General features: G+C 39.0%; 1 protein-coding gene across 3 annotated transcripts in view; it reads right to left on the reverse strand.

The window, feature by feature from the left end:
• Positions 1–544: 544 nt before the first annotated feature.
• The window catches only part of LOC137239685 (non-lysosomal glucosylceramidase), a 57,146-nt gene continuing 44,661 nt past the window's right edge, over positions 545–13,029 (reverse strand). For all 3 annotated transcript variants that reach the window (XM_067765257.1, XM_067765255.1, XM_067765256.1), the window contains exons 8-11: positions 11,997–12,204; positions 11,684–11,924; positions 11,395–11,604; positions 545–9,562 (exon numbers count right to left, since the gene is read on the reverse strand). In XM_067765257.1, the coding sequence (XP_067621358.1) occupies positions 9,371–9,562; positions 11,395–11,604; positions 11,684–11,924; positions 11,997–12,204 (851 nt within the window). In that variant the 3' untranslated portion in view covers positions 545–9,370. The remainder of the gene's footprint in view (positions 9,563–11,394; positions 11,605–11,683; positions 11,925–11,996; positions 12,205–13,029) is intronic.

Consider the following 13,029-nt stretch of genomic DNA (forward strand, 5'->3'; position numbering starts at 1 on the left):
AATATGAGTGCCACTGCGTATACGTAACATTTTAATATTACGTATAAGCAAATACAAAAAAATTGCAATAAAATAATATTGGGACTATAAGATGAGATATAACCTATCCTATATTTCAAGTTAAATCAAACTACACACGGGGTGCAAAACAAATTCAAAATCAGTTCAGTAGTTTAGGAGCCCATTGGCCTCAAACTTGTGACACGTGTTTTTTATATATTAAGATTTTGTTTTACTTTATTAAAGAAAGTCAATTTGAATGATAAAACTTTGTTGTGGGCTGCAAAGCTTTCAACAGAAAGTATTTTAAGCGGTGAAACAAATAGTTTGGTTCAAAATCATATCCGAAGACTTTTGGTACATTTTTGGATGATTTGGTACATTTTTTTTCCTCGTTTGGTACAAAATGAAAAAAATCCTGTGCTAGACCATTTGCACAAAATCCTGAACTCTTTTATTAAATTGAATTAGCATATTATTTTTTGGTAAAAAGAAGGTTAAGGTTCGCAATTTCGCTCTCATGAAAATAAAATTAGCATTTAAATATTGTTAATACAATTTTTATTTAATAATTTCTTTTGCGAATTTACAGTACATCAATTAATACATAAGTAATGGTTTTTTTTTTCAATTTTGTTTTTCAAAATTATTTATGTATGTTCTCTTTTATTGTTTATTTTGTGGTCTAAAAATATATTTGAGATTAAGAATTGTCGGAACAGAATAGTGAAGGCGCTATTGGAGCATTAGCGTCAGCTTCGTTATTTCTTAATTTGATGGTTAAGACAATTTTTCTGTTTGTACTTTGGTTCTGTAAATAAACCAAAAAAAATCCTGTAGCTATAACTACAAACGAGTTAAAAAAAAAAAATCGACTGTCACCAATTCCACCAAGTCCGAATAACGCCACCGTGAACTGATTGATGGCTTACGGTATTTCACTATTCATCGTATTTAACGTTTTGTGGCACGCATAGTTTTTTGTCCGAATATATGAATATTTCAACCTTTTGGGGGTTTACTTTAATTCATTAAAATAGCGCGTAGAGTTTTTAAACAAAAGGCAACACTGATATAATTTTTTTACATTATATATATTCTTACGACTGTTACAAAAATAATTATAATTCTCCATTTTGAGCCTACGAAATCAAGCTTATAGCCATTTCACACAGATGGTGGATGTAATAATTAGTCAAGTTTTCTACATTAAATAATTTATTAGCCATCATCCCGTCGCAAAGATCCTGAGCCAGAAAACAATTTTGCATGTAAATGCAACAACAACGATTTTAGCCAGATAAATCCAGATATAAGTCTGGTTCCACTCGTGACCCAGATAATTTGTTAAATTCTTGTCTTTTTTCAAAAATAGAAGTCGCCGCCTGGCCGTACACAGCAGCGGCATCTGCCTATCACAACTCATGTGTATGAAAATATCACGACCCATGCTTTTCAAGTCTCCTAATCATCCAGAGCGTTTCCGTGAGAATCATGCATGATACGGAGCTAGGAAACTCACTAGATGATGGCTAAAGGTTAACTAGAAGTTTAACACTGTCAGATCGGCCGCTTAAGCTCAGCTTAAACTTCAGTTAAAGTACACTGAAAAACTGCAGAATAAGTTTAAGCGTAGTTTAACTGACAAACTGAGTTGAATTTGTAATGAAAAACCGGGCCTAAGTGTGACAAGAAGAAATGTAGATTCAGGTACATGTGATTATTGAATACCAAAACAAAAACACTAACAAAAACAGCAATACATCGGCACATGCTTGTGAGTGTAACCAGCCGATACTTAATATTTCAGAAAGCCATTAATATTGTAACGGTTTTTTTTTGAGTTACTGATAATTATACACCTTCTGTTAACGTTCGAATGACTGAACTGTCAAATAAATTATTCCAATATTCAGTTTTGCAAAATGGGCGTTATTTAGACTACTTTGGAATAGTACTTCACAATTATACTTCACTAATAGTGTGTTTAAATCAAAACTGATAGTTCGATATTCTTCGTTGTCTTGTACATAAGTGTGGCCGATTGCTTTTTTGTTATTGCGATTATTTACTGACATCATAGTGATGCTAATATTCGTCACAATATTCAAGCTGCTGCTATTATTTTTTTTATTATTTTTTTGTAAAAAGCGTAATATTTTTTGGGGCTGCTGACAGATGTTCGCTAATGAAGCAAGTGTCTCCATGTGAAAAGGGAAACTTGATTTCATTAAACGATATTGTGATTCCATTAAGTTTCTGTGTGAAGTGGCTATAATTCGGTTATGTCACTTTTATACGTTCAGAATAATACCCTCAAGGCATTTCTTTTTGTTTTTAAGTAGTGAAAACAGAAAGGCAATTTTTTCGCTTGCGATATTAAACTTAATTAAACACTGAAAAATTGGCTTTTATGATATCAGGAATTTCAACTGTAGTTTGTGCAAATTACTTAATTTGAAAAATGATGTAAATTATATTAATATTCTAAACTAAAATAGCTTACAAATATATATTTTTATTATTTGAACATAACTGAATGCATTTTGGACCAGCCATTTAAAATTTTGTTAATTTGTTGTTAAAATTAATTGGCTAAATTTGCCTTTGTTGGGTCATTACCGAATATTGGTGTTATTTGACATGGAATCACCCGAAACGTTTTTCTAATATATTTAGCACCAGCTTGAAGAAAAAACTGTCCGAATTTTGAGGAATGCTAACAAAACAGGAAACGTTTTTCGGGAACTAAATTACATCTATGTAGATAATTGTGGACGTGTAAATAATTTTTTTGACATATCGACAGATAGGTGGACAATCAGACGGTCTCAACTGCCCTTTCATAAAAAACTACCTAGCTTAGCGAACCACTTAAGACTGCACCATATCAGAATTGCTTCGAAAAGTTCATATTTTAGAATCTATTTCAAAATTGCCCAATGCCAATTTAGTATAACCTTTGGTTAAACTTAAAAGTTGCTGTTAGGGATTGATAAGATCAATACATTTTTAGCTAAGATGAGTCGTTTTTGAAACTAACTCCGAGTCGGGGCCTTTGGCAAACTGACATCTAGATTTGGCGTTTTTAAACAATCAGGCAGAGATGCGAGATGTTGTTTTTGTTGTAGCAATAAAGCCGATTCCCGAAGGTTTTGTGAAGTGTTATCGATGCTGATGGTCTTTTGCCAGATATAGATCCGGTACATTTCGCTAACAAGCACCATTACGGTACAAGCCCCACCATTTGAACCTTCTAGGCCAACCCGCTCTACACCCTCAAGCTGCATGATGAATATAATTCCCGCTGCACTCACGCTAGTACCAGAAGAATCTAGTACCAGAGTGCACCAGTTTTATTATCATTGAATACTACCTATATCAATAATACTCCACTAAATATTTTAGTTCTGTTTTTGCAGTTAGAACAACCCGAAATTGTTTGCACTGACTATTGATCCTACCACCAGAATAGTGGGCAGCTACAACAGAACATCAGCACACTTGTCCCTGAGCGATAGTAGCATAAATAGCATCCAGTGACCATCACTAAAGCTTTGAAAGGTCAAGCTCTGGCGACTTGCCGAAAGTTGATGACACTTTTTCATCATCTCGTAAGTGCGATTTTATATGGGGGTTAGGTTCTCCTTTCAACAGCATACAGTCAGTTAAAGTGGAGTTCCAAGTATGTGAGAATGTTGTGGTTCCGTGTATGACAAGATTTTTTTGCTAGGAAAGAACTGACTGTTTCTTTAACGTCCTTATCCTCGATGTTGGGATTCAAGGGGTTGTGTAGGGGATTCAAGGGGTTGTGTAGGGGATTCAAGGGGTTGTGTAGCGCAATATATAGCTTCTCCAACCCAATTGTCAACCTCACCTTCGAGCGGCGAATCCCGTTTCACTAACAGACGAGGCTCTGGCGACCCCAAGCTCCTCATGTAACTTGGTGGTGGGGAGGGGGGAATGGCCTGAAGGTTTAATGTGGCCACATAAATCGTTCCCGAGATGGTCGGGCCAGCACCTTAATGGTGCTGTGTTACCGGAGCGTATCGGATCTGTATCCGACAAAGGACCATCACATCGATAACACTCCCCAAAGCCTTCGGGGAGTAACCTATTCGCTACAACAACAACAACAACAATATGTTGCACTTGTCATGATTACACTATGTTCTCAATACATATTGAACGCTTTTTTTATTTTATTGAAACGAATTTACTGCAATTCCGCTTATTTCAAATCTTCTACTAAGGTTCGAATCACTAAACTGTTGAATAAATAACACCATTATTCAGTAATGGAAAATGGTCTTTATTAGACTACTTTCAAAATAACACTTCTATTGCTCGACAGATAGCGTGCTTAATCAATACTGATTGTAGCGCCTCTACTGTTGCTGCCTTTTATACTCTCTGATTTCTTCGTTGCATCTTCTAGGCGCTTCCAGAATTTCCTTAGTTACTGCTATATAGTTATAACTACAGATGTACGTGTATAGCTCTCATATGCGCGTGTATTTGTGAGCGACACTTCCACAATTATAATTGCATATCTCAGATAAGATATCTGAATGTGTTTGTGCGTTGCTTCTCCGCTGCGTGTACGTACATATGTGTAGACATAATGATTGAATTATTGATGTGCATACAGTCACTGCTTAGCATCGGCTTAGAGATGACAGTACCCCTTAGTGTTGCTAATATTCGTAACACTGCCCTCCACCTAAGTCTGATCGTTCCGATCAGACAAATCTCTCGATCTAACCGCTGCTAGCCTCTCCAAATGAACCACCCTTCTATTTCGTGATTTCCCAATTGTTTGTATGCGTTAGATGGCATCAGTGATCCTCTTCACAACTCTGTACGGGCCTTCCCAACTGCACCGATATTTGGATGGAACACCTTTCCGCCGGTGAGGGTTGTATAGCAGTACCAAATCTCCCTCCAAGAAACCTTCCGAATTAAAGTTCTTGTCATGCCAGTGTTTCATCTTACTACTCATTACCCTGGGCCGTTCCCTCACACTCTGTTCTTTAGCCAATGAAGAACTACTTCGCAGAGCTTGCTCTTGACGTATTGACTTGGTATCATCAGTATCGTCTTGACGTTTCACAACAGTACTGCGCGCTGGCTTGAAACCACCCTTGCATTCTTTCTGGAAAATTCTTTCAGTCGTTTCAGTGCGTCCATTAGGGTTTGTCAATGCCAGTGTTTTTCTCGCAGGTACCTTCGGTTTTGATTTGTTTGGCCCATTCGTTCCATCAATCCCTGCCCGATCTGCTGCCTTTGACTTTTGTGGTTTTTGTCGAATCTCTTTCACCAGCACTCGCTTACTGCTGAACCCTTGCTCAAAACTGAAGTTAAGTGGCACATCCATGTTCTTATACTGCATAATCCTTCTCTGCATATCGATCCTGATGTCATAGTCAACTAAGAAATCCACTCCCAATATGACTTAATCAACGATCTCTGCCACAACGAATTTGGTTAGAACCATGACCTCCCCAATTAAGACTTCACATACCACTTCTTCCTGGACTTGGTTATACTCACCAGTAATCGTACGCAATCTTGCTCCAGGTAATGGCTTTACTCTCCTGTTGACCAAATCGCATATGTAGCTCGTTTCGTTTTGGCATCCCGTATTCCATTTATGAAGCTTTGAATTTTAACCCCCTCGGTGTATTCCACGGGTGCGTCTGCATTTGCGAGATGAGCCAATCTTTCAACATCCGACCCAAACTCCTGCAAAGTCTCATTCGCCTTTTGGTAACGATTTTGCAACTCAATTTGATATATCTGTTTCCTATGCTCGCTTCCGTAACGTCTCTCTAGAGCGCTCATCAATGTTTCATAGTTGTTCCGTTCGTACTCTGGAATTGTCTGTAAGATTTCAGCTGCAGGCCCTTTCAATGCCACGAACAGTGCAGCAACTTTATCTTCAGCATTCCAGTTGTTCACTGCTGCCGTCTTCTCAAATTGAAGCTTGAATACCTCGAAAGGAACAGAGCCGTCAAAAGATGGAGTTTTTACCTTCGGATTGCTCGCTGGAACAGCTGGGCGATTTAGTTGTAACTGTTGCATAAGACCTTTCAACGCTTCTATCTCGGCATCAATTTTGTCCTCGAGTTGTAAAATTTTTGCATCCTGCTCTTCCAGTTTCGCAAAGAGTTGCGATGATACCTGTTCTGAAATTTTTGTTGAACTTCCAGATATATGTGCCTCTTGCGCTTCCAGTTGAGGTGACATATATGTCTTCTGTTCTTCCAATTGAGATGACATTTGCGACGCCATTTCTGAAATGCGTGCCTCCTGTGACTCCAGCTGAGATGCCATTGTCGATGTTTGTACAGATATTGTGCTCGTCACTGTCTGCGGTGTTTCGTTTTTTTCTTCCGTTTTTGTTGTTGTTTTGTCGCTATCATAATTAAAGGCATACTCCCCAGCATTGATTCCTTCAAATACCATAGCTACACTTAGTCGTTTTTGTAGCTGGGATTTATCGCCAAAAGTAGCCAATCCACGGACTTCCAACTCCTCCTTCAGTTGCTGGATCGCCAATTCACTCAACTTTGCCATGTCCAAGTTGTATTCCCAATCTTCGGAATTTATTCAACAATTCCTCTTCTGCCACCAATTGTAAAGAATTTACTGCAATTCCCCTTATTTCAAATCTTCTACTAAGGTTCGAATCACTAAACTGTTGAATAAATAACACCACTATTCATTAATGCAAAATGGTCTTTATTAGACTACTTTCAAAATAACACTTCTATTGCTCGACAGATAGCGTGCTTAATCAAAACTGATTGTAGCGCCTCTACTGTTGATGCCTTTTATATTCTCTGATTTCTTCGTTGCATCTTCTAGGCGCTTCCAGAATTTACTTAGTTACTGCTATATAATTACAACTACAGACGTACGTGTATAGCTCTCATATGAGCGTGTATTTGTGAGCGACACTTCCACAAATTTAATTGAATATCTCAGATAAGATATCTGCTTGTTTTTGTGCGTTGCTTCTCCGCTGCGTGTACGTACATATGTGTAGACATAATGATTGAATTATTGATGTGCATACAGTCACTGCTTAGCATCGGCTTAGAGATGACAGTACCCCCTAGTGTTGCTAATATTCGTAACAATATTACCCATTTCTAATGCCCGTTTTTTAGTGCGAGTTATAACTTCAGTTAAAGTGAAGACGAATTCAGTACCAGGTGTTATTATCCCAACAGCTTCTTCTTGATTATTTTTTATACAACGCCTTGTATGCCAGTTAATCTTGACATTCTTCTGCACGGCGAATTAGTTGAATTCGCTTTGCCATCACCTGGCATGGATTCGCTTTGGTTAAAGTTGAGCAAAGTTTAATCTTGCCTTTTTTAGTCGATAACATACAATTTTACTGTTCATCTCAGTTTAAGTAGTAGTAGCCTTAAGCTTAAAAACGAAGTGTATTATACACAATTTTGCTTTTTGTTTCTTACATTCTTTGGTACAGAGACGTGTCTAAGATAAGCTTAAAAAAAAATTTATGGCTATTACGATATCCAGCGGATGTCTTTCAAAGGAAGTGCGAAACGATCAGTAGGGGACTTAAGTTAAAACAAAACAAAACAGGTAAGAAAATCTAAGTTCGGGTGAAATCGAACATTACATACACAGCTGTGGACTTGAAACGCTGTTGTTGTTTGCTTTGTGTTGTTAGTTGTGTTATAAGGCTGCGCAATAAGGAGTGGCTTTCAGGGGTTACTGGAGACAAATAATCCCATCAGCTGTGTGCTTCTTCATGACGTTTTCCATACAACGCATTTGTACAACAATATGTCAGCCAATCGAAATCAATACTAATCTTCTTTAGGCTTGACATTCTCCTGCACGGCGGATTGTGTTGAAATTCGCTTTACCATCACCTTGTATTGATTCGCTTTGGCACTACCCTTAAATTTAGTTATATTGTAACGTATTTTGGGAAAATCTGATTACTTTGCACCATCTGCTAACGTTGGAATCGCTGAACTGTCGAATAAATAACTCCAATATTCAGTATTGCAAAATGGTCTTTATTAGACTACTTTGGGAGTAGTAATTCACATATAATACTACACTAATACCGTGTTTAAATCAAACTGAGTCCTCAGCTTGCGCTGCTTTTATACTCTCGGTTACTTAGTTCGTCCATTTCTACTTAGGTCTAGGCGTTTCATGCGCATGCCTTCTAGAACAGTTGTATCTCATGCTTGGTTATTTAGCTATATACATGTATATCTGTATCGGCGGCCACTGTGGTGTGATGGTAGCGTGCTCCGCCTACCACACCGTATGCCCTGGGTTCACACCCCGGGCAAGCAACATCAAAATTTTAGAAATAAGGTTTTTCAATTAGAAGAAAATTTTTCTAAGCGGGGTGTTTGGCAAGCGCCCCGAGTGTATTTCTGCCATGAAAAGCTTTCAGTGAAAACTCATCTGCCTTGCAGATGCCGTTCGGAGTCCGCTTAAAACATGTGGGTCCCGTCCGGCCAATTTGTAGGAAAAATCAAGAGGAGCACGACGCAAATTGGAAGAGAAGCTCGGCCTAAAATCTCTTCGGAGGTTATCGCGCCTTACAGTTATTTTTATTTTATTTTATTTACATGTATATCTGTAGTTTATGCTTTTAGCCATATGCGTGTGTAAGTGTGAGTAACATTTTCTACTCTTAGCTGCCCGATTACTTTTATGTATGTGAAATAGTCCCTCGGCTTCAAGCTGCTAGTTATGTGTATAGAATATTATTCGTTGTCTTGTACATAAGTGTGGCTGCTTGCTGTTTTTGTTGTTGTGATTATTTATTAACAACATAGTGATGTTAATATTCGCCACAATATTGATACATTTTTGTCTTTTTGTTTAATTTTAAAACCAAATTCCGTTACGTTCTTCCTGCGTACGATTTACAATGCTAATGAAAGGCATACGCCGAATACCCGAACGTGTTTATATGGATACGTCTAAGCCAAGTCAATTTAAATATTTTTAGATTTCGAATACTGTAAAAATTTTGCTTGTCGGTCAATCAAATAAGTTATAAGCTCCAATATAATTATGTAGCAAACAATGAGAAGTTGTCCAAAAAATCTGTAATTTTTGAACGTAAAATAATATGGTTTGGATGCGTCACATTAGAATTTCCTAGTTCAAATAATTTTAAAACTTATAACTCTACTACAATAGTTAGACTCATAACTTGTACCTTTTCTCCCCGTTTATAATACATTTTCAGACCGAAGTGTCTCTTATGTGAACTGCTATGAACACTTAAAAGCTAAAAATTATAACTGCATATTATGTCTAAAATAAATGAAACTCTTTTGTCCCCCTATTCCCTTTAATCACGTAGCGTTTTTCTGCGTTCCCAAGACACTTGCATCGACCAAATGCTAAGCGGTCGCATATAGCCAATTGAACGATAATGCTTTTCAGCATATAATGCTTCAGGTGTTTCGTAATTCATGCCAATACGTTCACTCAGTGTCTTGTAAAGACCGCCAGCGGTTTGAAAACCTTCCTCGAACATGCCCTGAAAATAAATTGAAGGGTACAAAAAAAAATCACAAGAGAGCTAGAACATATACTCGGCTGAGGGGAACATCAACCAAGCTAAAATGCTTTTTACAAATCGCCATATCTCAGAATGTCCCTCTTAGAATTTGTTTCAATAACGCCCTAGCTCAGAGTAAAAAGTACAGAAATTATGTCGATATAGCGCGTACTTGAAAAACATCCTGATAGGAGTTTAGGGTAACTTGAACTGGCCGGTCTATAAAGACCTCACATAGACTGAATATGTCCAAAGTGTTTTGTTCGACGACCAAACGGAAAAAACCCGATTAGGCACAAGGACTTACGGTAAATAATAACTCCGCCCTCTTTGCAAATATTAGAAGATTTCTAGGACCAAGCTTTATTGCTGCCTCGAGATCTGGAGCCTTGACTTGGCGAGCGCAGGACACGAACACAGAACATACTCAATCGTTTCGTCCTTAAGTTCGTACTTTCTACATTTGCCGTTACTGCCAGGCCTTACTAATACGCATGCGACGCCAGAACGCAGTGTGCAGTTAGTAAGCCCATGGTGAGCCTTAAGTCTTCTCTCTTCAGAGATATGAGGCTCTTTATGAGTGTAACGTGGTAGGACTTGCATATGATCTTTGAAACCCCGCGCTGATTGATGGATCATACGCAACTCTTTTCTTCTTTTAATTGCTCCCAAACGGTTTGGGGCGCCAACCATCGATTCATCGGATCGCTATCGCTTTATGACCGGAAACCCTGAAAAGATGGATTTTTTCGGTGTGAGCGAAATCTCTCCAATGCTTCGTTGCATTCCAGGATTTTATTGCCTTGATCGCCGCCTCACTATCAATATATATATTGACGCGATTAAGCTCCAGCTTAAGGCCACAATTTCCGCCTGCAAGACACTGCAGTGATTTGGCAGCCTGTAGGATCTACTCCTGCTGTTCATTTGGAACCGTCAGTATACACGTATATAGTATGCCATTTCCGCACCCTCTTTCGAAGCTCAGGCCACCATGTAGTCCGTTCGCTTTTAAGGCTCCCGTTATACTAACATTGATAATTTGCATACCCCCTCTAAGTTTTTTTTGTATTCGCTTTTTTTGTGTGGCTGTACACCAAAAAAGGACCCATAGTAAAACATGGGCTTGACAACTGTCGTAAATACCCAATGAGTGAATGTGAGCGATATGCCCCACGTGTATCCTAGCATCCTCTTGCATGCATACAGTGTCACAGAGGCTTTCTTGGCAATCTCTTCCACATGGAGCTTCCACGACAACTTACTATCTAGTATAATTCCTAGATATTTTGTGCTTACATTTCTTGTAGGGTTACCTCTTAAAGCTTAGGTCCAGTTAGGGACCTTATATTGCCTGGTAAATAATTCTAGTAGGTCGGTTTTTTCCGCGTTGGCGTTTAACCCGACTACAGATCCCCAGGCATGTACATCCCAAAGCGCTTGACCCCGCAGTGAGCTAATTTTTGGTAGACATCTGCCGCTTATGATTACTGAAACGTCATCCGCATACGCCGTGAGGTCCTCTGTGAAGCTTAATCAATTGGTTAATGACCAGCGTACACAGCATTGGTGACAATGCCTTCACCCTGCATCGTTCCTCTGTTTACAGGTTATATGGTTTTACATGGCAATGTGATCATTCTGCGGCCTAACACGAAGCCGAATGAAGCACGAATGTAATTCAATCTAGTTGAAACTGCCGATGATTGCTAGTTTCGAGACATTGTTCTGATAGGACCAGTACTGTTAAACTCCAAAATGGGCCATTAACTCGAGTTTATGACGCAATTTGAATGTTATATAATACTCACCTCCTGTATCATTGTAGCAGCTAAAGCAAATGTTACACCCGGCCATACTTCTTCACTTTGTACAGTCGTATAATCGACATGACCCGGTTTTTCAGGTTCTGCATTAACAATAAAACCGTTAACAGCACCCAGCGTGCCATCTTGAAAACTCATCACGTTATTATCATACACTTGCTTCAAAGCAGATCTTACATTCTCTTTTGGATAAATCTGCAAACAAATTATTTGTAGAAGAAGAAAACCAAAACAAAATTGGAAAATATTCATTCACCACAAAAGGCAGACTCACTTCATAATCAAAACCACATGTTTTCAAATACCAATGTCCACACAATTGATCAGCCATTATGGTGTCCTTATGATGTACATCAAAAATATAATAACGTCCATTCCATAGCTTCTCTTCCAATGAATGTTTGCCTTTATCTAGTATATCCTGATAGCGTAAGCAATCGTTTGGTTGATCTAACAAAGTAGCCATAACAGACATAGTCTGCAGTGCTGCAAGCCATAGACCAGCACAATAGGCGCTATAATATAGAGAAAGTAAAAGATTTTTTTAGCAGGAGCATTCAATCTTGATTGTAGGTCCTTATAACTACCTCGGTCCTTCCATCACCCAGGTATCATAAGTTTGATCCGGCATCTTTGTATTCTCAATTAAACCATCATTGTCTTTGTCATATTCTATTGAACGCTCCATGATGGCTTTGCAAGCAGGATACATTGCTTTTAAGTAAGCCATAGCATCCATCAGATAAACTTTGCCATTGGTTTCATTGATGTATAGTGAAGCGGATTTGCGATTTTCTGTGAGGAAAAATATAAATTTATGTAAAGTTGAGGCGAATCAATGTGAGTGTGGGAAAGGAAGGGGGTTTTGGTCGTACTGTCGAAAAATTTAACCTCCACGATGTACCATCTCCCAATAGGTTGAGGATGATTGACTTCGCCGCGGCTTTAAATATGGTCATTTGCAGTACCTGGTTCCACCAGAAAAAGATGCACCAAGCAACACTTGATCGAATAACACGAAACAAAATTGATAACGTAGCGTTCAACGGAGCACTATACGAGGTCCAAATACCTACTCAGGCCACTACCTTGTGGTAGCTAAGACACACACACGCCTCTGTGCAGCAAAGAAAGCGTACGCAACGGCACAAGGAAAGTTTGGCGTCCTCATGAAACAGACAATCCATGATTAGTCCAATCCGCTCCCAAACCTGCTCACTGAGAGCAATCTTCGACCTGACGATGTGGCCGAGCAGTGGTAGCAAACTTCACTCTCATTACAGCAAGGTGCTGTCTTAAACAAAAAGGGCGCTAGGGCCACGCTGCGAACGAGCGTAGAAGGATGAAAATACTTGAGGCAGAGCGGAGTGATCGCGAAGAGCTTCAGGTGCTGGCTGAGAGGAAAAACGCCTGAAAATTGTACCAAAAATATGGTAGATGACGGAAGGTTTCAAGACCTGGACAGATTCCTGCAGGATGAATAATGGCGACCTGGCAACTCACGTACAGAGTATGATTAAGTTGTGGGTGGAGCACTTGTCCTTATTACTAGGTAGCGAGGGAGAATCGGCAGTGGCGATATCCCGGCTAAATAACGACAAGGCGCAAGGTAACGACGGA

This window comes from Eurosta solidaginis, chromosome 2 (genome assembly GCF_040869045.1).
Source record: "Eurosta solidaginis isolate ZX-2024a chromosome 2, ASM4086904v1, whole genome shotgun sequence".
NCBI classification, from domain to species: Eukaryota; Metazoa; Arthropoda; class Insecta; order Diptera; family Tephritidae; genus Eurosta; species Eurosta solidaginis.